Source organism: Nannobrachium achirus, assembly GCF_963921795.1.
Source record: "Nannobrachium achirus genome assembly, chromosome: 20".
Taxonomy (NCBI): Eukaryota; Metazoa; Chordata; class Actinopteri; order Myctophiformes; family Myctophidae; genus Nannobrachium; species Nannobrachium achirus.
The window spans coordinates 18098042-18124167 of NC_137827.1; the positions used below are offsets into that span (position 1 = coordinate 18098042).

The 26126-nt window shown below is 44.8% G+C and overlaps 1 protein-coding gene across 1 annotated transcript; it reads left to right on the plus strand.

Annotated features, from left to right (window-relative positions):
* Window positions 1–3085: 3085 nt before the first annotated feature.
* Window positions 3086–22034, plus strand: LOC308305973 (transcription factor E4F1-like; the record flags this gene model as incomplete). Its single annotated transcript, XM_080750872.1, is given in 15 exon segments — window positions 3086–3148; window positions 3424–3508; window positions 3996–4066; window positions 4099–4230; window positions 5898–6018; window positions 7068–7220; window positions 8652–8860; window positions 10493–10541; window positions 10544–10755; window positions 14365–14488; window positions 16199–16416; window positions 16947–17145; window positions 18774–18943; window positions 19545–19607; window positions 21594–22034. Coding segments are annotated over 15 exon segments (2310 nt in total).
* Window positions 22035–26126: the final 4092 nt, after the last annotated feature.

Consider the following 26126-nt stretch of genomic DNA (forward strand, 5'->3'; position numbering starts at 1 on the left):
CACATCACATACATAAACACTCTGCACAATGCTTTAAACTGCGTTTTATGTGCGAGTTGTGGCGAAAACATCGGGGCCTAACAACCCTAACGTCCAGGCTCCATCATGTGTGTGTGTTGGCTAGCCTTTTTAGCCATTGCTGGCTAATGGTTGTTGTTATGATTGATTGAAGACTTTATTAGGAGTTTGCATAGGAAAAGGGTACAGTTTCATGACGGTACAGTTCACTGGTACAATTAAGGTCTACTAAAAGGAGATCCTAGAAAATACTTAAGCTTATTTCCACAGGAAACCATGTAAGTACCTCACCGAGTTTGTGAGAGAAATCCAATCAAGAGAGGGTAATTGTAAAGTAGGGTGTAGACCAGGACCGACTGGTTGCGGATTGTTGGCATCACCATGACCACTCCGGTTAGAGAGTACAAGCGGAGGAGCTGATTTCCATTTTGTTATGGTTTATTACTATAAATATAAACAGATACAAGAATACATTAGTTACAATATAATACAATTCAATATAATATACAAACATTAGTTATAATAATTAGCACTCAGGGGGGAAGGGCACTTTAGCATAAGTACTAACTATAGGCCAATACCAACATTAGATATATAGATCTAGTTGCTGCACAATAAATACTATGACTTAGGTCCATGAATTACATCACATCTCTAAAGTATCAATACAAGCAGGTAAATAGTCACTCACAATAATAAAATACAACATAGGATACAACATAGGATATCATGAACTCGTAAACCAATACATTCCAGCATTACAAACAACTCACGTCAGTGACGCATAACATGCTTGACTCCGGCCAGGGCTCTCTCAGGTAGGTGTTTACTCTGTGGCTGCTGAACCAAGACTGAGGGCACAGGCAGTATATATGTTACAGGGTAAATGGGTAACTCAGGGAGACCTCGGTAAGAGCGCTCGTTTTGTAGTTCACCACACACTAATCACCACCAGATGGCGACGTCAGCCACTGGATAAGAGAGTTACGTCACGCTTTGAACTCACCGCAGACCGGAAGTGTTTACTCTTTATTTACTAGCCTAGCCTAGCCTAGCCTAGCCTAGCCATTAGCTCCATTGTAGTCACTTGGACAGGGCGTTTAACGTGCGCTTGCCCAGGCCTTACGGCCTGGGCATAAATATAACGATTGCATTCACCACGGCTTCGTAACTCGCGCGGCGCTCCGCCGGCCGCGCGGCCCTGGCCCGCTCTTCGCGGCCACTCGCGCCTGCGGCGCTCGGGGGCGAAGAGCAGGACCAAGGTCCGCTGGCCTTCGCGCCGCTTGGGGCTTCGTGGACCCAGGGGGGCCTCGTAACTCGTTTGGGCTTCGTGGATACAGGGGGGCTTCGGTAGCCGCTCGCAGTGTCGTGGACAATAGAGCGGCGCACCGCCTGGAGTACGTTGTATTGGCGACCGCTTGCTCCGCCCCGTGCCGCACCACGAGTGCTCCGCGTCTCGAATGCCCTGGTTCTCTTTAAAACCGTGACATATATACCTGGCCAGTAATGAGGTGTGAGTGGGAGCAGGTGTGGGAATCAGTGCAGGAGAGATCAGATGGGTGGAGCCAAGTCAGTGATATGCCAGAGGGAGAATTGGTGACTTTTCTACAGCCACCCCAAATACGGCAGTATTTAAACTAACAAAAAGTCACCCTGGCTGTAGGGCCGCCCCATGAAGAACTGGGGGGGGCTCAGGTGGTGGCAGACAAGGGGGCCCAAGTCCTGGGGGAGGCTCAGGTGGTGGCTGTGGGGGCTGCTGCTGGAGGGCTGTTGCTGGGGGGCCGGCAGGTAGGACTGCTGCTGGGGGGCCGGCAGGTAGGGAGGCTGGGGACTTGGCTGCAGACGGAGGAGGAGACTTGGCTGCAGACGGAGGAGGAGACTTGGCTGCAGAAGGAGGAGGAGACTTGGCTGCAGACGGAGGAGGAGACTTGGCTGCAGACGGAGGAGGAGACTTGGCTGCAGACGGAGGAGGAGACTTGGCTGCAGACGGAGGAGGAGACTTGGCTGCAGACGGAGGAGGAGACTTGGCTGCAGACGGAGGAGGAGACTTGGCTGCAGACGGAGGAGGAGACTTGGCTGCAGACGGAGGAGGAGACTTGGCTGCAGACGGAGGAGGAGACTTGGCTGCAGACGGAGGAGGAGACTTGGCTGCAGACGGAGGAGGAGACTTGGCTGCAGACGGAGGAGGAGACTTGGCTGCAGACGGAGGAGGAGACTTGGCTGCAGAAGGAGGAGGAGACTTGGCTGCAGAAGGAGGAGGAGACTTGGCTGCAGAAGGAGGAGGAGACTTGGCTGCAGAAGGAGGAGGAGACTTGGAGCCCGGCTGCATCAGGAGGAGACTGAGGGAGGAGCATGAGGCCTGGCTGCCCTAGGAGGAGGAGACTTGGGGGAGGAGCTGGAGGCCTCATACTTCAGTAGGTGCTGTATCCTGTAGGTGCTCTCCAGCATGTAATCCAGGATCTCCTGCTCTTCGGCCATGGCAATGCCCTTTTCTGGTGTCGAAGGACCATGTAAAGTAGGGTGTAGACCAGGACCGACTGGTTGCGGATTGTTGGCATCACCATGACCACTCCGGTTAGAGAGTACAAGCGGAGGAGCTGATTTCCATTTTGTTATGGTTTATTACTATAAATATAAACAGATACAAGAATACATTAGTTACAATATAATACAATTCAATATAATATACAAACATTAGTTATAATAATTAGCACTCAGGGGGGAAGGGCACTTTAGCATAAGTACTAACTATAGGCCAATACCAACATTAGATATATAGATCTAGTTGCTGCACAATAAATACTATGACTTAGGTCCATGAATTACATCACATCTCTAAAGTATCAATACAAGCAGGTAAATAGTCACTCACAATAATAAAATACAACATAGGATACAACATAGGATATCATGAACTCGTAAACCAATACATTCCAGCATTACAAACAACTCACGTCAGTGACGCATAACATGCTTGACTCCGGCCAGGGCTCTCTCAGGTAGGTGTTTACTCTGTGGCTGCTGAACCAAGACTGAGGGCACAGGCAGTATATATACCTGGCCAGTAATGAGGTGTGAGTGGGAGCAGGTGTGGGAATCAGTGCAGGAGAGATCAGATGGGTGGAGCCAAGTCAGTGATATGCCAGAGGGAGAATTGGTGACTTTTCTACAGTAATATAATTTGTTAGCTTAAATATTTTATAAGGTTCCATTTCCAAATTTGTCAGCTCATTCATTTGTTTCATGTCTTCCAATTTCACTTGTTTAAATCATTCTGTCTTCTGAGTTTTCTCTCCTGATTTGGATCAAATTGCTACTGGGCTGTGGGTCAAGCCCAGTGGTGCATACAGTATTACAACAGTGTGTCAGTTCTCAACTGTAAATGTTTGCACCTTTTTTTAACAGGCATCTGCTGCCAGTGGAGACCCTGCCTCCGTGAAGAAAGAGCAGTCAGTGCTGCCGGACGAGTCAAAGAAAGCTGTCAATAACGGTGGGTCTGCTGACTGCATTCCAGTGAATGAAAAAACAAGGTTGTGAGTGAGTCTGTTCTTTTTTTGTCCTGGGGTTTTAGCGAGGGTTCTGTCAGCGTCCCTGTGTTAGCTGATCTGAGTGAACGGGTTGGGATGTAGGGGTTGATCAGGCTTTGGAGGTGCCATACCTTTGGCTGTTTTGAAGTCCAGCATCAGTGTTTTGTATTCAGTGTTGGCTGCAATCGGGAGCCAGTGGAGGAAGCGGAGCAACATCTCTTTGCCAAAAAATAGCAGATCTACAAGCTCTATATGAGCTTGTAGAGCTGTTATTTTTTTGGCAACTGTTCCGCCCCAGGATAATGGATGTTGTGGATATTTTGATTATTGCAATATCGTAAATTGTGATTTCTTTGGTCGCAATAATGGTCATCTGAAATGTTCATATTATCCCATCCCTACGACTGCCCCTCAGATAAATGTTCATGTCGTCCCATCCCTGTCCCTCAGATAAGCTGGCTGAGGGTGTGCTGGGCGTGCTGGGCGTGCTGGGCCGGGGGTGCAGGAAGAGGGCGGCAGTGGTGAGGGTGGCCCCTCCCCCTCCCCACCCCAGGAGGATGAGGTGGAGGAGGCGGCGGCGTCCGACGAGCCCGCCGAGACGCCCGGCGACGCCAAGAAGGACCGGCCTTACGAGATCAAAGATGGCCGCTACATGTGCCATTTATGCAAAAAGACTTTCAAAACCGTGAGTGTTTCATCCATGATGGGTGTTTTTGAGGATCCACAAATTGGGGGTCCAGGGAGGGACCCCTCAGGTGTTCCATTGAGAGTTATGGGGGGGTGTAGGGGTCCTTGAAAATAATGTTTGAGAATCACAGTGTTTTTTGGTAAAGTCTTTATGTATGGTAAGATGCTTGAGCTGGTTTTAATGCATTTACACATTATATAACTATTCCAAATGTTTTGCCGCAAACTGAAAGCAAACTAGGTGTTATTTCCCTGCCAGGGGCAGGTGGGCAACCCTCGGTGTCGACGCATGCTTACGGGGTCCATTAGGTTCTATTTGTACGCTCTCAGAGTTATGGTGATCCATGAAATTTAAAGCTTTGAGAACCACTGGTATTGAATTACATTAACAAAGAAAGTAGCTCCCACTCACTTTTTTAGTCGCTCCAAACATTTATTGACAAGCAAAAATAGACGTTTAGACCGTCTTCTTCAGTACTGAAGAAGACCCTAACAGGTCTAAACGGAAGAAGACCCTTAACAGGTCTAAACGTTTATTTTTGCTTGTCAATAAATGTTTGCATCGACTAAAAAAGTGAGTGCGAGCTACTTTCTTTGTTCCTAGTATTACTGCGTTGGCAGTTTTAGCTCGGCACCGAAGAACGGAGGATGTGCGTTATTTTTCTTTGAATATTGAATCACAGCAGACATGAAGTCCACACACCAGCTGTGACAGTGTGATAAAACCTCTTCCTGAAACGCTTCCAAATGTGATGGAATCGAATCCGGTTCTCTTCTGTTCTGTTCTTCTAATCTAGACTAACATCCTGAGGACTCACATGAACATGATGTTCTGTTCTGTTCTTCTAGTCCAGTGGTTCTCAACCTTTTCAGGTTGCGACCCCCAAAATAATCATATCTTAATTGGGACCCCTACCCACCCTGACGAGCACTAAGAGTTGAGGAATTACATGTTGTATAACACGGTTCTATTGTGAAAATAGCAGATCTACATGCTCACAACGGAACGCCTTGTGAGCATGTAGATTGTCTATTTTCACAATTTCTGCCTCTAATATTTGACAATTTGGCCAATGTTTAATTTTGACATTTTAGAAGTATTAAAAAGTCCTTAAATTTTCACTTTAGAAATGTGCAGATACCCTCTATACACTTAAACTTTATGTTGGTTTGTTTACTGTTGAGTGAGAAAACAATGTTGCACATTATCATTTGGGGGACCCTTTTTTTTATTTTTCCAGACTAACATCCTGAGAACCAGTGTTGATTTCGTCGACTGAAACTATGACGAAAAATGTGTGTCGACTGCGTTTTTTTCACTGACAAAAACAAAATAAAAACTAAGCTGTGATGACTTGTAGATCTGCTATTTTCAGCATGCAACAAAGTGTAAAATCAGTCATTACGATGCCATCAAGGCCTGCCAAAATACATTTTAGTTGACTAAATCAACTGTAGATTTAGTCAACTAAAATCTCATGATATTTAGTCGACAAAAATTAGACTATAACTAAAACTTTTCAGGAGACAAAATTATGACTAAAACTAAATAAGATTTTATTCAAAAGACTATGACTAAAATTAAATAAAAATTTGCTGTCAAAAACAACACTGCTGAGAACCCACAGTGAGCATAATGTTGTGTTGCGTTCTGTTCTGTTCCAGACTAACATCCTGAGGACTCACATGCACACCCACAGTGAGCAGAAGAAGTACTCCTGTGAGCTGTGTGGAACCTCCTTCCGTACCAAAGGCTCTCTGATTCGCCACAGCCGGCGTCACACAGGTACGGGCCACGCCCCTCAGGACAGGTAGTTCCATGCCCAGGACCCCCAAATTGATGATGGATTTGGGCCGTGGACCCCCCCCCCCCCCCCCCCCCCCCTCAAGACTTTCCACAAATGTTTAAAGGAGTAGTTCACCCCCAAAATGACTTGAATTGTTTTCTATTGATTACTCACGCCATGGAGACTTGAATTCAATAATATGTTTTGTTTTTTTGTTATTTTTCAATAGTTAAAGTAGGGGTCTTCAACAGGGGGTCCGCAGAGTTACTACAGGGGGTCCTCCAAATCTTTGTGTGATAGAAACCTTTTTCTCTTTTCTCATATCAACCACTTGAACCCTAGCGTCCATATTCCGAGAACGTTAGCCAAAAATAGTCAATCTACAAGTTCAACGCCTCGCGGCGCGAGGCGTTGTGAGCTTGTAGATCGACTATTTTCGGCAAAGAGTTTTGGTGTAGAGGGGAAAAAGAGCAGACTAAGTACAGAGTGAAAGGTCAACTTTATTAAAGGAGTAGTTCACCAACTTCACCACTTGTCAACCTTCTTCATATAATAGGTCCTCACTAATGTTCATAATAAAATAGCACACATTTTTTAACATTGCAACTTTTTCAGGAATAGAAAGCCTGCAGTTTCTATTAGCTTGCATTTCCCATTGATGATGTCACCGGTAGGAAGGATTTGACCCACCCACAGCTCTCCTATGAGACCCAAACGAAAAGAATTGTGATATTTTATCATGAACATTAGTGAGGACCTATTATATGAAGATAGGTTGAAAAGTGGTGGAGTGCCCCTTTAGTCAAGTGGTTAAATATCTGAAAACACAAATTGACATGAATTCAAAATACACTCATGATTGTGCTGTCAAACAATGCAACTACCATGGAATCTCTGAAAAGGTTGTGGGGGTCCCTGCTGCATCTCTCCCTCAACTAAGGGGTCCTTGGGCTGAAAACGTTGAAGACCCCTGAGTTAAAGCATAACATAACTCCAGGTCTTAATGGTCTGGTAACCAATGCCATGTGTGCTGCTGTCTCCCCTCCAGATGAGCGTCCGTACCGCTGCACCCTGTGTGGCCTCTCCTTCAGGGAGTCAGGAGCTCTGACCAGACACCTGAAGTCCATCACTCCCTGCACCGAGAAGATCCGCTTCAACCAGTACAAGGAGATCCTGGTCAGCAGGGACGGGCTGCAGAAAGGTCAACTACATTCACCCCGTCCTCTCTTATTATTTTAGGGAGGATGAACTCCATCCTCCAGGGTTCCCACGGTCATGAAATTCCTGGAAATATTTTGAAATTAGAAAAATATTTTTCCAGTACTGGAAAAGTTTTGGAATTTATCAAGGGTCCTGGAAGGTCCTGGAAAAAAATAGCTATGCATTGTCTTTTTTTATTGATGTTGTTAATTCCTCTGAAATGACAAATTTAACATTGGCCAAATTGTCAAATATTAGAGGCAGAAATTGTGAAAGTAGCCGGCGTTGTGAGCATGTAGATCTGCTATTTTCACAATAAAACCGTGTTATACAAATTTCCTCAACTCTTAGTGCTCGTCAGGGTGGGGGGGGGGGGGGGGGGGGGGGGGGGGCGGCGTGACCCCAAAATAACATGATTATTTTGGGGTCACGGCCTGAAAAGGTTGAGAACCACTGGCATACACTACCTGTCTTTGGGCATTGCACATAGGAGTAGCGACCTGTTATTGAGCTGAATTATTGTTATATAGTCCTGGAAATTTTATTCTGGAAAAGCTTTGGAAAGGTTTTGGAAATTAATTGGTAAAAAATGTGTGGGAACCCTGTAGGGAGGATGAACTCCATCTTCCCTGGTTTTTGGGAAACATAAACAGGCTCATAACTTGTCGCATCCCCAACATGTGAGCTTTTAGATCTATTTTGCCCAATTGTCTTTCGGACCAAGTGCAGTAAATAAGGCTTAAATCTTTGCCACTAAGATACAGTATTTAAGCTGCTTGTAGATCGGCTATTTTCTGGCGAAGGGAATTTGGTGTAGATTGAAAAAGAACGCAAGTGCAGTAGAACTCAGGTCCGTTTTACTAAGCATAGAGGTTTAAACTGAAAATTATATTGATGGATTCCATATTATTATGAAACTATTCTGAGGCACCCCTGGACTTTGAGAAACTCTTTCGTGGATGAGTTTCGTCCACTAAAACTATGACAAAAAAAAGACCAAATATACTGCCAATTTCGTCAACAAATAGAAACTCCAGTCAAATGTTAGTGAGGGACTAGTGGAGAAGAGATCCAGTAGAACTAAAAGCCATTTTATATTTGGTTACCGGTACACTCTGGTGTTGGGCTCTGAAAATAGCCGATCTACAAGCAACAAGCTATTTTCAGCATGTAGAAAATCCCCCATCAAGGCCTGCAAATATGCATTTTTGACTAAAATGTTATATTTAGTCAACTAAAACTAGACTAAAAGTAAAACATTTCAGGTGACTAAAACTAAACTAAACAACTAAACTTTTATTCAAAGGACTAAGACTAAAATGCTGGTGTTTCGGGCCATAACGCGAATAATCTCCAGTTGAAAATGTGTCGGTGGACGGACGCAGCCCCCTGAATTGTTGTTGTTGACAAGGCCGTTGTTTTGTCCATGCAGGATTGGACACTGCAGCAGCAGCTGTTGTAGCTCCTCTGACGGAGCACCAGGAGGCGCTGGTGGAGCAGCACCAGCACCATCAGGTGGAGGTGGAGGTGGCGCAGGCGGAGGGCCACCAGCTCATCAGCGTGGTGGAGGCTGGGGGTCAGGAGGTCATCCACCAGGTCCACTTCACCATGGAGGTGGACGGAACCCTGCAGGAGCAGCAGGTGAGGACAGCCTCAACACCACATACTTTTTTCATCCCATGCGCTGTGGTCTACAATAGGGTTCAATGGACGTCGACGTTGTTCGTGACGTCATTACGTCTCAACGTCAAATATTTTGGCCACTAGGTAGTGGCCAATTTCCCTCAGAATGCACCTGGATTAGCTACTTCCGCATGCTTCAAAACGCCACTGAGCATTTGCATTGAAATGATAGCTGGGGGCGGTGCCGGTCCGCTCTCTATAGAGGGTATGCACGTCCACTGGGACCCGCCCCCCTAATCTAGACTGAGTGGCAAAACATTGAGCAGCATGGAGCGTTGGAGTTTGGAAGTGCTTGTTGCAAATCACTCAACGACCCTGCATACCACCTGTTTCTAATTTGCACATAATGCAGGAGGCAGCAGGATGTTGTGTTGTTGAAAACGAGTGCTTCCTAACTCTGACACTTGGGAAAAATAAAAACCTGCACAGAATGTCTTGACAGAAAGTAGCTCATAACATGCCTATGGTGGATTTTTATGAAACAAAAATGTTGCAGATAGAAAGAGGATAATTTAAGTTTTCAGTACAGCCGCAATGTTGGTGAGTTAACTTTGTTTAATACAATCAGATAGGACTTTTCTGTTTGGATGTATGGGCTGTCAATGGCAGAAATTAGTGTTTTGCCACTCAGTAGGCGTGTTCCCACATAACTTCCAGCAACAGTGATGTCACGTGCATACCCTCTATTATATACTAGCCCTTACCCGTTCAAAGATATGAGCTCTGAAATTACAGGTATGTGCAGTGTGTGGGTTATGGGATGAGCACTGTGCACACAGTATATGAGGGATGGAAAGTAACTTTAACTGGTGCTTGCATGATAATATGTGGATCATCAATGTAAGAAATACCCGTTTTGTTTAATGGCTACAGAGATACTGTGTCCGTCCCCCCCCCGCCCGCCCGCCCACCCGCCTGCACACACACCCGCCTGCCTGCCTGCCTGCCTGCGCACACACACACACACACACACACACACACACACACACACACACACACACACACACACACACACACACATACACACACACACACACAGAGCTGGTTAAACATGTTGCCTCATGCTAGATGCAGAATAGATATGCCTCATGCTAGATACAGAATAGATAGATACACCATAAAAATGCTAATATACAGCATATGATTTGTGAAAGTGACAAACGGGCTTCACAGTTATGTCAGGTGTGTTCATATGCTAATGGTGATGCGATTTCAGATCAATCGCTCCAGCCACTGAGGAGAAACGCTGTTACAGACAGACGGATACACCATAAAAATCATAAAAATGCTAATATACAGTATACGATTTGTGAAAGTGACAAACGGGCTTCACAGTTATGTCAGGTGTGTTCATATGCTAATGGTGATGCGATTTCAGATCAATCGCTCCAGCCACTGAGGAGAAACGCTGTTACAGACACTCAGACAGACAGACTTTTGGAAAATTATATGTTAGATATACTCTATGGGCTTACCTACATACATAGCTGAACGCAGTACTTGCGCGCTCTGCTGGTGCATGTAATAATAATAATGTAAAGGTGTTGAAAACGGCTGGTCTAACCTGCAGTTCCCCCCTGTGGCCACCAGGTGATGGTAGAGCAGTCTCAGGCGGAGGCCCTGGCGGCGGCGGCGGCAGCGTGATCTGCCAAGCCATCATCAACTCTGGCATCGCCCTGAAGACCCAGCAGGAGGAGGAGCCCACAGCGCCCCTAGTGGTGGAGGTGGTGCAGGAGGAGGAGAGCAGCCAGGCGGCTGAGGAGATCCGCAAGGTGGTGTTCGGGGGTCCCGACGGCGAGGGGCGCCTGACGGAGATCCAGGTGACGGAGGAGTGCGTGGAGATGGAGGCGGAGGTGAGAGAGAGAGACATCTTATACATGGCTTTGTCAGCGTGTTGTTTTCTCGTTTGCCAAAATGATTATTGTATCATTATTTTACGCTTTGTGTTCTCACTTTTGAATAGAAACACATATATGAAGCTTATTATTTTATAAAATATGTTCGAAACATTATTTTTATTTTAGCATCCGTTTTTCAAGAACAAGTTGACTATAGCTCCTTTAATTATGAAAATAATTAAATAAATATGGAGATAACAGGTTTTTGCCTGACAGTATATGCAATGTGGCTCTCTGGTGTGATTGTGAAAATATATTGGCCCTCTCCATCATCAAAGTTGCCCACCCCTGACCTAAAGTGTTGCTGATTATCTTTTGGATATAATGCATTGCATTTGGACACTTGACCCCTAGCAGCTCCCTGGGTGCTGTCTTGAAAGTGCCCACTGCTCCTAATAGTTAAGATGGGTAAATATATTAATATCAAGGTGAAAGAGAAGCAGAAAAACAGACAAAAGACACCGCACATACTACCACACCTATTAGGTTGGGTGCTGGACCTAAAACGGTAACAATAGATGAGAATTAAAAAGAGTCTGCACACCAATTGCTGCTCCCAAACGTACGGTTACTAGTGGTAACGTTTTGAGCCGACCAGGCTCTTCCTCAGACCAAACAGGAAAGGTCTGTGGAAGTCGGCTCGAAACGTTGCCACTCGTAAACGTACATTTGGGAGCAGTAAATGGTGCATTTATATAGCACCTTTTATCCAAGGTGCTTTACAATGATACACAATGGCATACACATACATTCAGCACACATTCATACACCAATGGCGGAGGAAACCATGCAAGGCATCGGGATCGAACTGGGAACCTTCCGCTTCCCAAGTGGCCGCTCTTCCTGAGCCACTGCAGCCCCCAATTGATGTGCGGACTCTTTGTTCATTCTTATCTAAATGTGTTAATAACACCCACTGCTTCTAGTTTTGGTGAGGTGAAGGCAGAGGGTGAATTCTTCACATGTGCTAATGTACAGTGATAAATAATGCACCACCAACTAATATAAAAATGTATTATAATAAATTATAAATAAATATTATTGTGGGCTCGCCTATAAGGCGAGCACACTTTAGATATTGTCATTATTTCTTTATTTATATACTAGAGCAAGTATCAAAAACTTCGGTTCCTTTCTACTCCTACATACTTAGTGAGAAAATGAAAATAAAAACATCAATGTGTTCAGTTTACAGTGGCGAAGTGTGCTATTATTTTCTATAGCAATCGGCCAAATGGTGGCGCTGTAGGAAGCCTTCGAAAGTGCGAACTTTGAACAGGTATAGCTCATGCTGTGTTTGAGGTCCAGCCATGAAACCTGTATACACGTATGCGTCTCCTCATGCCGAACAACTTATACCCTCTAACTTTTGACCTCTGACCTTTAGGTCTCCCACAATTCGGAATTATATGAAAAACAGTAAAAATCTATCTCCTCCTGGGATTTTCGTGTCAAATGCACAAAACTTTTTTCACATGAACTTTGGACCAATACGGTCAGATTGATCAACCAGATTTTTTTTAAAGTGAAATATAATTTTTTAATAATTCAATTAATATTGCGTTTTTATGCAAATTATTCTTCGGCCTCTAAATCATACATGCAAAGTTACACGTTCATGGCATTTGGCAAAGATGTGGAGGGTTAGTCAAAGTATCACTGAAACCAATTTTATTCCAATCGGCCAAAGGGGGGCGCTATACAAGCGTTTGAAAATTCAAACTTCAAACGGGCATAAGTCATGACTCGTTTCGTTTGAAGACATGCAACTTGTTACACGCGTGCTTTGACTCAAGCGGAAGACATCTGTGTCGTTGTTAAGTAAGCTCCGCCCTTTGATTTTCCGCCATTTTGAGCAGTTTGTAAAACGCGTAAACCCGCTTTTATTCTGGAATTTTCGCTCCACGTGCACAAAACTTTTTTTACGTGAACTTTGGACCGATATCTAAAGATCTGTCAGATCGGATTTCTTTAAAATTGAAACATGCTTTTTTAAATAAATTCAATGAATATTGCAGTTTTATGCAAATTATTCTTCTGCCTCTAAATCATACATGCAAAGTAACATGTTCATGGCATTTGGCAAAGATGTAGAGTGTTAGTCCAAATATCACTAAAACCAATCTTACCCCAATTGGCCAAAGGGGGGCGCTATATCATTTTGAGCAGTTTGTGAAACGCTTAAACCCGTTAGGATTTTTTTTTTGCAATTTGCATGAAACATTCTACACACAATCTAAGGACCTTTATCTAATATGCCTATGAAGTGCACACACACAAAAAAATAATAATAATGAATATAGCTGCAAGCAGCGATAAAGTGGCCAAAGCCAAAAACACCTCAAATCATGAACACAGCCTGCAATGTGCGTGAAATCTTGCAAGCACATTCCCAATAGGTCAAGGAACAGATACCACCCTTCTTACATTGGCCTGTTATAGCGCCACCAGCGGGTCAACTTTTGCACAACACATTTTTGGAACAAAATGGACCAATCTTTGACGTCAGTAACGTCAAAGAGAGCACTGCCTGCGATCTTGACATTTTGTACTTTTATAGCCATTGTTTTCTGTCTTGAAGCGAGCCCACAATTGTTTCGAAGGAACAATATTTTTCTAGTTATAATAGTGTTGTTGTCCATCTTGTGTCTCAGAGTAGTGTCTTCCCTCTGTCCCCATTAGGATACAGGATCTCATGTCCATGTTGTGTCTCAGTAGCGTCTTCCCTCTGTCCCCATTAGGATACAGGATCTCATGTCCATGTTGTGTCTCAGTAGCGTCTTCCCTCTGTCCCCATTAGGATACAGGATCTCATGTCCATGTTGTGTCTCAGTAGCGTCTTCCCTCTGTCCCCATTAGGATACAGGATCTCATGTCCATGTTGTGTCTCAGTAGCGTCTTCCCTCTGTCCCCATTAGGATACAGGATCTCATGTCCATGTTGTGTCTCAGTAGTGTCTTCCCTCTGTCCCCATTAGGATACAGGATCTCATGTCCATGTTGTGACTCAGTAGCGTCCTCTCTCTGTCCCCATTAGGATACAGGATCTCATGTCCATGTTGTGACTCAGTAGCGTCCTCTCTCTGTCCCCATTAGGATACAGGATCTCATGTCCATGTTGTGACTCAGTAGCGTCCTCTCTCTGTCCCCATTAGGATACAGGATCTCATGTCCATGTTGTGACTCAGTAGCGTCCTCTCTCTGTCCCCATTAGGATACAGGATCTCATGTCCATGTTGTGTCTCAGTAGCGTCCTCTCTCTGTCCCCATTAGGATACAGGATCTCATGTCCATGTTGTGACTCAGTAGCGTCCTCTCTCTGTCCCCATTAGGATACAGGATCTCATGTCCATGTTGTGACTCAGTAGCGTCCTCTCTCTGTCCCCATTAGGATACAGGATCTCATGTCCATGTTGTGTCTCAGTAGCGTCCTCTCTCTGTCCCCATGAGGACACAGGATCTCATGTCCATGTTGTGTCTCAGTAGTGTCTTCTCTCTGTCCCCATTAGGACACAGGATCTCATGTCCATGTTGTGTCTCAGTAGCGTCTTCCCTCTGTCCCCAGGAGGACACAGGATCAGATGGACAAGAGGAGCAGCCTGCGTCTCCAAAGCTCCATAAATGTCCTCACTGCAACCGCTCCTTCAAGGCCCTCAACTACCTGCGCTTCCACGTCAAAGGACACCTGGGTGAGCTTATATATCTGTTATTATAATAATATACAGTATATATACACCAAAGGACACCAAGGGTCCTGGAAGGTCCTGGAAAAAATAGCAATGCATTGTCTTTGGTTATTGATTTTGTTAATACCTCTGAAATGACAAATTAAACATTGGCCAAATTGTCAAATATTAGAGGCGGAAATTGTGAAAATAGCTGATCTACTTGAGGCATTGTGAGCATGTAGATTCAGCTATTTTCACAATAGAAACGTGTTATACAAAATTCCTCAACTCTTAGTGCTCGTCAGGGTGCCGGGTCCCCAGTTAAAATATGATTATTTCGGGGGTCACAGCCTGAAAAGGTTGAGAACCACTGGCATACACTACCTCTCTTTGTGCATTGCGCATAGGAGTAAGCAACTTGTTATTGAGCTGAATTATTGTTATATAGTCCTGGAAATTGGGTTAAATATTCTGGAAAAGTTTTGGAAATTAATTGGTAAAAATGTGTGGGAACCCTGTATAATATATAGTGCTGTATAAACACCTGGGTGAGCTCAATCCCTGGATGATGATGATGATGATTATTTGATCCATTGTCTGAAAAGTGGCAGAACAATCTGCAATCCCTAGAGCTCGGCTCCACCATTGGCTCGAGCCCGGTTGAACACCTGTCCGTAGGCAAAGATTGAATTAAAAATAGGTTCCAGGAAAACAAAATGTGCTTATTTAACCCATTTAGATGGGTTACATCTATATAGCTTTCAATCCAGGACAGCATCTGTGTCATTTTAGTTGTTGCTATCTTTTTTTTGAATGATGACTGATGAAGGTCCGAGTGACGATATGTTGTGTCTTATGTGACCAATAATCCTCCTCTAAGTAAAGACGGTGAGCGGGACTTCACCCTTTTTTCTGCTATTCAAGTTTGTTGCGCAGACGCACCTGTCCATCTCTGTGGGTGTGCAAAAGGACTTTTTGAATGAAAACAACCTAGGTTAGGTTTAGAAGGTGTTTTTTAGAGTCGTCCTCAGGTCTTGATGGCAGTCAAGCAAACGTTGAAATGACATGCGGCTGTATATGGCGACGAGCGACGTCCAAAGACATCCAGTCGCAGAAAGATTGAATCTAGGGGTGGGCGATTTGGTGATAAATATCGTTGAGACCATACAATGTCTCCACGATATTCCTTTTCAGAGATATCATATATATTGTGATACAATGAGGGAGCCTTGTAAAAAAAATCCTGTTGAATTGTTACTACGGAGATTCATTGCAGAATTAATTTAAACCTGCATTTTTGTCTAAATCAGTAGTTCTCAAACTTTAAAATATCAAGGTGTCCCCTTAACTCTGACAGCATACAAATGAAACCAAATGGACCCCTACGGGTCCATTTGGTTTCATTTGTATACTGTCAGAGTTACATACTTGTAAGGATCAATTTAGACCTCCCAAAAGGAACCCAGAGAGTCCCTGGACACCACTTTGAGGACCACTGGTCTAAATGGTCTGTTACTCATTTCTTTTAGTTTTTGTTAACTTGTAAAACTTGAAAAGTAACCATAAAAACCAACACAAAAAAGAATTGTGATAAGATCGTGTATCGTGATACAGCTTGGAAAAATATTGTGATATTGTATTTTTCCATATCGCCCAGGCCTAATTCAATCCTCCCATCATCATCATCATCATCATCATCTTCATGTGTGTTGTGGCGTTTCCTCTCCCCAGGCTACAAGCCCTTCAAGTGCAGCCTGTGCGAGAAGGAGTTTGTGACGGGCTACCTGCTGAAGAAGCACATGGAGATCCACGTCAGCGAGAGGAGGTACAAGTGTGGCGAGTGCGGCAAGCTCTACAAGACCATCGGCCACGTGAGGGAGCACATGAGGGCACACTCTGACGAGAGACCCTACCACTGTGCACACTGCAACAAGGCCTACAAGACCAAGGTGAGAGACCCTACCCTACCAACGGCAGACACCTCCCCCTTGTGCTCAGTCTGGCTCCCAGGGGTTAAAGTTCTCACCATAGGTGCTATTTCTGAGATCAGTGCAGATCCGCAAAAAATATATATATAAAAATAAATAAGGGGGAGGTATAGCAATGTCCACGGTGTGAATTAGTCATCAAAACGATAGTCAAGTGAGCTCCAAACTAAAAAGCAGTTATAATTACAAGATATGAGTATTTGAATTGGCCAGAATAGCAATAGAATACAACAGAACTTCAGAAGATACTTCTAACAGTAAAGACTCCCTAATCGGGAGATAAGCGAACCGGCAAACTCTGTAGGAGCAGTGTCTAAAAATGTGTTTTGCAAGAATCGGCCATTAATTACCCTGCTTATTGTAAGTCACTCTGGATTAAGAGCGTCTGCTAAATGCATAAACTGTAAACTCTAACAGTTTTTGACCCCAAAACATTTATAATTTTTTATTTTGTTTATCTCAGTGGTTTCTCTGCCTCCTGGTCCCTGCAGAACGCCCTGCAGGTTCACCAGCGGACCCACGGCCAGGAGAAACCCTACGTGTGTCAGTTCTGTTCTCGAGGCTTCAGGGAGAAGGGCTCTCTGGTCCGCCACATCCGCCACCACACCGGAGAGAAACCCTTCAAGTGTCCAAAGTGCGAGCGCGGCTTCGCTGAGCACGGCACCCTCAACCGACATCTACGTGCCAAAGGTCAGACTTCTGCAGATTTAAAAAAATAGATGGCTTTTAACATTTTATTTACCTTCACGTTTAACCTGGAATTATTTTATACTTTAGCTATTTTTGAAAAATCATGAAAATGTATGCAAATCTTTAAATATATATATATTTTTAAAGTGAACATTTCTAACAAATTTTGCTTCTGGGTGTGTGTGTGTGTGGGGGGGGGGGGGGGTCCCTGGAACGAAATATTTTGAGATGGGGGTCCGTGGCCAAATACATATCATTTTGGGGGTCCTTGACATGGAAACGTTTGAGCACGACGGACATAGAAACATTATAGGTTTTTCTAAAAAACCTTAGAAGGATTTAGAAGACACTTATAGAATTGGGTCAAAAATATTCAAATTATCAAGATTTTTTTTTTTAAATAGCAGATCTACAAACTCGCAGCGCGGCACTTGGTGCCACGCTGTGAGCTTGTAGATCTGCTATTTTTCAACAGCTAAAGCATAACTTAATGGTTAAAGTAATAATAATCAATAATATGTTCCCATCCTAAATGGGTACATGGGATGGGTCCAGGTGTTTATAGGCACAGAAGGTCTCAAATGTTTTTGGCTCAGCGTACCCCTGTAAATATCTTTTACATCCACGGCACACATGAATTACAGCACTTTACAGTTACTTTACAGCACCTTACATTCTTGTCATATCACGGCAAGTAAATATGTATGTAAATATGGTACATTTTCTCCCTTAAGATACGTTATGAAACAAGGAAAACTTGACAGAATATCTGTTTCCATTAGGACCGATTGAAAATTACCTTTATGCTTTTAACCACTTGAACAACCCCATCCTCTCTATTCTGGGGGGGAACATTCACCAAAAATCCACAATCTTACTTTAGCTTGTACATCAGCTATTTTTGGCGAAGATATTTGGCGTAGATTGAAAAAGAAACGCACCAAGTACAGTGCAACTCAGGTCTGTTTTACTCGGTATAGACTCTAGAGCAGGGGTGCCCAAAAGGTAGATTGTGATCTACCAGTAGATCACAAAGGCTGTGCAGGTAGATCACATTACATGCCCCTAAAAATATAGAATTAGAATATAAAGAAAAATATAAATAAGTTCACAAAACCCCTCTTTTTGGAATTAAGGTGACTTGATAGATTGAAATCAAGAAGGGCCTGTCAACTCCCTTCATGGTTTCTAAAGTCGGCAAACCCCCAATACAATGTTTTGTTTTCAAGAGTCAGTATTACAAAGAACCTGAAAACCTACCACTTCCAAGTGACCATTTTGTTAAATTCTGCATTTGTAGTTATTTATTTTACTGTAATTTAACAACATAATAACCAGCGCAGATAGACAAAGAGACATTCATGGATTTACATTTAAAAGTAACTTTTATTTTACCCCCTGGACCCTGGGTATGGCAGCTGCGTACCCCTGCCATACCCAATTGACAAAAACCATACCCTGCCTAAAACCTTGATGTGCTCACAAGCATAGTAATACAAACCTGTGTGTGTGCGTGCGTGCGTGTGTGCGTGCATGCGTGTGTGTGTGTGTGTGTGTGTGTGTGTGTGTGTGCGCGTGTGTGCGCGTGCGTGTGTGTGCGTGCGTGTGTGTGTCTCTCTCTCTCTCAGGGGGCTGCCATAAGGACGATGGTGTGGAGCAGCCAGAGGTGGAGGAGGTGACGGAGGAGCAGGCGTCGGTGGACAGCCTGGCCACGGCCACCATCATCTCTGAGGACCCCCACGTCGTCCTGGTGGAGTTCTCCTCTGTGGTGGCCGACACACAGGAGTACATCATAGGGGTTAGTAGATATATAGACTAGGGTTGCAACGGTATGAGATTTTTAACACAGAAAATATTGTCTGTGTCAACACCCTGCGTTTTCTTGTTTGGCTAATCGTTGTTTTCCGCCTACTGCGCACTGTGACATTATAAAGCCACAACTAGTCTCCTGGAACGTGCCCTGCGAGTGGGGACGAGACATTGTGCAGTCTGATGGGCTGTGCCTCCCCTGTGGATGATCCGTTGATTCTGGATCTGTTCTCGACACTCCCACACAAGGAACAGCTCCCGGCCTCCCGCGATTGAGAACCGAATCCCATCGTTCATTTAAAAGAGCTGTTCAAAAGAGCGGAATCGTTGGCGAACGTCACATCCCTACTGCGCTCCTCGGGGCAGAGCAGAGCAGCGGATGCGGTTTCTTTTTATTTAACGGTGTTATCGGTGTGCAAGTAAAGTACTCGGTGTTGTGCTCGTTCACCGGTAACACCGGTAACACAGAGTACCGTTGCAACCCTAATATAGACCCTCTGACACCCAGGAGCACATCATAGGTTTTAATAATGTTTGGTGTAAAATGCTGCCAGGTGTCTTGTTCTCATTGTTTCTCCTGTCCCCTCCAGACTACAACCCAGGACGCTGTGGAGGGAGAAGAGGTTACACTCATCCAAGACACGCACAATCAGGTCAGTGCTGCTGCACGCACACACACATGCACGCACACATGCACACAAGCGAGCGGGAGCACGAATGAGCCCAAGCATGAAATAAGAATATAAATCCACGTTGAGACAGTTTGGGTGGAGAGCTTTTGGTCTCAAGTCTTATTAGCGCTGCATTGTGTTTCAAATCCCCATGAGATGTTTTAGACTCATGATGTGTCTGATCGCTGTGCAAATATTATGCAACACCTGGTGGTTCCGGTCGCGTCAGGGACTTTGTTTGTTCCATGAGTGATTATTTTGTGCAGTGCTGGAAGTTTGTACTCTACTTTATGATTAAAACCATGCCAAAGTAAGGTTGACCTTTTTATTCATCTGGTGGGGGAAATTCAGTCCCGCCCGCAGGCCACGGGTTCAGAATCACTGACCATAGTCAACAGCTCATTAAAGTGTGCAGTGACCGTGGTCAGCCTCGTAGCACTGTAGCACTGTAATAGTGCATTCAAACCTTAACTCTTTTACTGCTTCGGACGTTCCCGTTCGCCTTAATTCTGAACGCAGCGCGTTGCCAATACGGCTCGTTCTTTTTTACCTTGTCTGATGACTGTAAGCTGATAAGGGGTCGCGCCACCGTGTACAGTAAAAACATCTCCCGTAACGCTGCTCTCAAAAATCCACTGCACGTCAACAATAATGGAGTCCCACTCCCAAATCACTTCTTGGCTGTTTTCTGTGGACCTGAGCTAGATTATGCATTTCTATGCTCTGAACCACGGCAGGCAGAACGGCCTAATTCAAACTAGGGATGTTAATCGACGCATTATTGGCGAATCGACGCGTCGCGGCCGAAAATCGACGCGTCGATCGACTTTTTTCACTTTTTTTCCCGCTAAGCAGCAGCTGAGAGGAGAGCAGCACAACGGGCCGTTGTGCTGCGTTGTCAACGGCGCATTACTTTAAACAACACAACGTATGCTGCACCCATCAGAACTTGCATCAAAGCCCTAATAATAATGATAATACATAATTGCTATTCCTTGTTAGCATGGAGTCTGTTCTCTAGAGACTAGAAGCGGAGTGACAATAAGTCCATGGAACGTGCGGGAGCGCTGACCGCTCGCTCTCATATATCCCCGGTGTGTCGCATTAACGTTAAAGAGTAGTGTGGTTTGTGATCATCGCACACAACGGCGACGCTGCCATTAACAGGCGAGCTTTCGTGTCAAGCGTGCATGCAGAGGCAGGAGGTAAACAAAAGCATCCAGTCCATAGAGTCAGGCAAGTCAGCGCGCACTGCTATGACGTGCCCGGTCCAGCAGTGTTTCTCAACCAGTAGTCCGCGGACCTGACTAGCGCCGCATGCACGCGAATGCACAACACATGCAGGCATGCGCTCGTCTCCGACACAGACACACACACACACACACACACACACACACACACACACACGGTCCTCTCACATATGGAAAACATTAACGCTTATAACGTTTTTGAACGATTAAAACCTTTTTTGGGGGAAAAACTTTTGAAAAATAAAAAAATATATATATTTTTCGACTTTTCGACTCGTACTTTTTGAGTCGCGGTGAGCGTGAGTCGATCGACGCGTCGATTTCCGATTTTTTTTCACATCCCTAAAAATTTCAAACCCATTCTTTGCATAAGGCTGCCCTCTGCTGCCAGCTTGGCCAAAGTACACACAGAATAAATGAAAATAAAAAATAATTGGTTGAAAATATTGAATAGATCACAAAGGTAAGCTCCTTTTTGCTGGCACCAGCCCCAATAAATAAATTATAACATCTGGCAGTAGAACTGTTAAGAGATTTATTTGTTTCTAATCGCTTCACTTTGGTCGCGCTGGTCAGCGCTGAAAAAAAAAGTCACGTCAGAATCGAGGTGAAACACCTGGAAAAAAGGGAGTCCCAAAACCAAACACCCGAAACATCTCCGTGTCTCTGGACAACATTCATATATTATCTTCTGGTCCCCGGTGTGTCCCAGCTCCAGATGGGCGACCACATCATGAAGGTGGTGCAGCAGATGGTGAGCCAGGCGCGCGGCACCGGCGGCACGCCCCACCCCCAGATCATCGTGCGGAACATGTCCCTGGAGGAGGAGGGGGCGGGGGCCGCCTCCATCTCGGACTGCGGCGACACCATCACCATCGCTACGCCCGAGAGCCTGACGGAGCAGGTGGCCATGACGCTGGCCTCGGCCATCAGCGACGGCACGCTGCTGGCCACCGCCAGCGTGGGGACCCCCGGGGAGGGGGAAGGAGGAGGAGGGGGAGGGGGACCCCTGGTGGAGAGCATGGAGGGAGGGGTGGTTACCGTGGCTACCGCCACGCAGGAGGAGAAGCCGGTGGAGGAGGAGGTGCAGCAGCAGGAGGAGGAGGAGTATGTGATGACCTCGACTGAGGAGGTGGAGATTCAGACTGTGGTGGTATGAGAGAGAGAGAGAGGGAGGGAGGCTGGGCCGTATAGACCAGGGGTCTTCAACGTTTTCAGGCCAAGGACCCCTTAGTTGTGAGAGAGATGAAGCAAGGACCCCCAAAACATGTTCATAGATTCCATATAGTTTCATTGTTTGACAGCACAATCATCAGTGTAGTTTGGTTTCATGTCAGTTTGTGTTTTCCAGATATTTAACCACTTGAACCGTCAATACTTAGTAAACTTGACCTTTCACTCTGTACTTAGTCTGCTCTTTTCCCCCTCTACACTAAACCTCTTTGTCGAAAATAGCAGATCTACAAGCTCACAATGCCTCGCAGCGTGACTCTATAGACAACATAGAACACCCAAGTCCTGACATCACTCCCTCATCCCCTGGTTCATGGAAGTCATTTCTCTATGGAGAATAATATTAATTTGGGGTCATCGTAACATTTTGACTGCCATACTGTAGTTTTGCCATAGCTAACGTAGATTAACTGCCATGGCTTTTTCCTGTTGTTTTTACCAGGTTTCCGAGGGTTCAGTGTACACAGCGTTTGTCCATTATGTAAACGCTGGGTCCCGGTCACGAACGTCTTTCTCGCAGAGAAGAGAAAATAAAACCGCGAGGAATATGATCCATGTGTATAAGTTATGGTCCATAGAAAACAGCCCGTTTTGACCAAACTCGTGAATCTGTGATGTATGAATTTTTCTGCAGCCATGATGAATACATGGTTCCCACGGTCATGAAATTCCTGGAAATATTTTGAAATTAGAAAAATATTTTTCCAGTAGTGGAAATGTTTTGGAATTTATCAAGGGTCCTGGAAGGTCCTGGAAAAAATAGCTATGCATTGTCTTTGGTTATTGATTTTGTTAATACCTCTGAAATTACAAATTAAACATCAGCCAAATTGTCAAATATTAGAGGCAGAAATTGTGAAAATAACCGCTCTATTGTGAGCATGTAGATCTGCTATTTCCACAATAGAACCGTGTTATACAAAATTCCTCAACTCTTAGTGCTTGTCAGGGTGCTGGGGTTCCCAGTTCAAATATGATTTCAGGGGCCACGGCCTGAAAAGGTTGAAAACCACTGGCACATGTCACGGGGCAGCCCGTGCCCTATACAGATTCAATGAGTGAGGACAATGCACACGACACATGCCAAACTACACAGCGGTTTCCAGTTATCGAACAGTGCCGGCCGGCTGGGAAATTACTGTGTGATGGGTTGGTTCATGGACAGTGTTCTTAACATTGTATTTGAATGTATTTTAAGGTTCTCCTGTTGGTTTATTGAATCATTGGGGTGTTGGTGAAATGGGTGTGGCCAATTTTCCTGGGTCTCCTTCACAGTCAGTGGCAATTCCTTGGTTAATAGGAATGGGCCAAGTGCTGTGGAGGAGAGGGGTGCTTCCTCTGGTTTCAGAGTTAGGTGTTTAGTTATAAGGTCATTTATTTGAAGTTCACCCAAGTTTAAGTGTAACATGCATCATATAGAATGTTTAAGTTGCTCTTACTAACTGTGGGTTATTTTGGAATGTTTATTTGGAAGTATATGGAAGTATTGCTAAGGCTAATGGGTGTCCTGTGGTAGGATCCACTCTCTACTTAAGGGAGGCTGCAGTGACAGGAAAGTTAGTCTAGTGTGGGCATACACAAGAGAGCATTCCCTGAAGGGAGAGCTACGGGGCCATGCTGTGATCATGGTTTTACTCGAAGAGAGTTCTTTGCCTGTTGGGTTATGTTAGTGTTTTGCCTAAGTGTTTATTTATCGTTCAGCTTATTCTATTCTCTATTTTTGGCCAGTCTTATTTTTTGTCTACGTGAATGCTGTAAACTACACTGCTGATGGAGGTGTTGGGTAAAATAAAAAACCCTTAAAGACCATTTCTTGACTGTTTTTGGAGCCTGGCCGCTCGGGCAACTTTACAGCACACACTACCTGTTAATTGGTAAAAATGTGTGGGAACCCTGTGAATACAAGTCAATGATTGTCTGGATGTCCTGACTACTGTACATTATTTTGCGAGGAGGCATGGGAAACTGAGTGGGAACGTGTTAAAGTCCAAAAGTAAACTGTCTCTGCGATGTTGTCAGGGAAGTGGCTCTGTATCGTTTACAATAGGCAGTCACACATGTTTGATACAGTATTGTTTCTGGGAAATGTTTTACTTATTTTCCGAACAGTGACATTAGCGTTTTCTCACAGTCAGTTCATTCTTTATATCCATATGAGTCAAACCACCGAGATCATTGGAACACAGTTATTATTAAACAAGTCTATGGCAATTAAGAAAAAAACAGGACCCAGGTAGGATGTGTAAATGATGTCAGACTTCGGTGCTCTTTATGGACAACATGACTATCATGGTATTTTATGACCAAATACCTCTGATAATATCATTATAGTAATATCACATTGGGAAGAAAAACGATTTGGAAAAATTTTCTAAAATAATAACTGATCTACAAGTTCCACAACGTGTCGCGTCCCGCTATATATTCTTTTTTAACAATTGTGTTAGTATTCAAATAGGCCTTAAAAGACAACTGCACCCATTTTCAACCTAGCTTCTTAACCCATTTAGGCCTAGGATTATTGAATGCTTTAACTATTGAAAAATAGCAGATATACAAGCTCACAGCGCGGCACCGAGTGCCACGCTGCGAGCTTGTAGATCTGCTAGTCGTGAAAATTTGAATTTTGACCCGATTCTATAAGTGTCTTTTGAATCCTTCTAAGATTTTTTGAAAACCCTATGTTTCTATGTCAGCAATCTGGCCAGCCATCGTCAAAGAAAAGGTCCTTTTCACTTAACTGGAGCTCAGTTAGTCGGTTCTTTAGACTACTATGTCAGTGGTTCTCAAACCTTTACATGTGAAGGACCCCCAAAATGATATGTATTTGGCCACGGACCCCCATCACAAAATATTTAGTTCCAGGGACCCCCCCAGAAGCAAAATCTGAGTTACAAACGTTTGCTTTGAAAATACTATTCAAAGATTTGCACACATTTTTCAAAAATAGCAGATCTACAAGCCCGCAGCGTGCTGTGAGCTTGTATATCTGCTATTTTATTTAAGTTAAAGCATCCAATAATTTTAGGCCTAAATGGGTAATAGGTCCTCACTGATAATGCTCATGGTAATCTGGTAATGGTGGGTTTCTGACCTGCCCACAGCCCTCCTCTGAGACACAGAGTGAGTAGACAGGTTTCTGACCTGCCCACAGCCCTCCTCTGAGACACAGAGTGAGTAGACAGGTTTCTGAACTGTCCACAGCTCTCCTCTGAGACACAGAGTGAGTAGACAGGTTTCTGACCTGTCCACAGCCCTCCTCTGAGACACAGAGTGAGTAGACAGGTTTCTGAACTGTCCACAGCCCTCCTCTGAGACACAGAGTGAGTAGACAGGTTTCTGACCTGTCCACAGCCCTCCTCTGAGACACAGAGTGAGTAGACAGGTTTCTGACCTGCCCACAGCCCTCCTCTGAGACACAGAGTGAGTAGACAGGTTTCTGAACTGTCCACAGCTCTCCTCTGAGACACAGAGTGAGTAGACAGGTTTCTGACCTGTCCACAGCCCTCCTCTGAGACACAGAGTGAGTAGACAGGTTTCTGACCTGTCCACAGCCCTCCTCTGAGACACAGAGTGAGTAGACAGGTTTCTGACCTGCCCACAGCCCTCCTCTGAGACACAGAGTGAGTAGACAGGTTTCTGAACTGTCCACAGCTCTCCTCTGAGACACAGAGTGAGTAGACAGGTTTCTGACCTGTCCACAGCCCTCCTCTGAGACACAGAGTGAGTAGACAGGTTTCTGACCTGTCCACAGCCCTCCTCTGAGACACAGAGTGAGTAGACAGGTTTCTGAACTGTCCACAGCTCTCCTCTGAGACACAGAGTGAGTAGACAGGTTTCTGAACTGTCCACAGCCCTCCTCTGAGACACAGAGTGAGTAGACAGGTTTCTGACCTGTCCACAGCCCTCCTCTGAGACACAGAGTGAGTAGACAGGTTTCTGACCTGTCCACAGCTCTCCTCTGAGACACAGAGTGAGTAGACAGGTTTCTGAACTGTCCACAGCCCTCCTCTGAGAC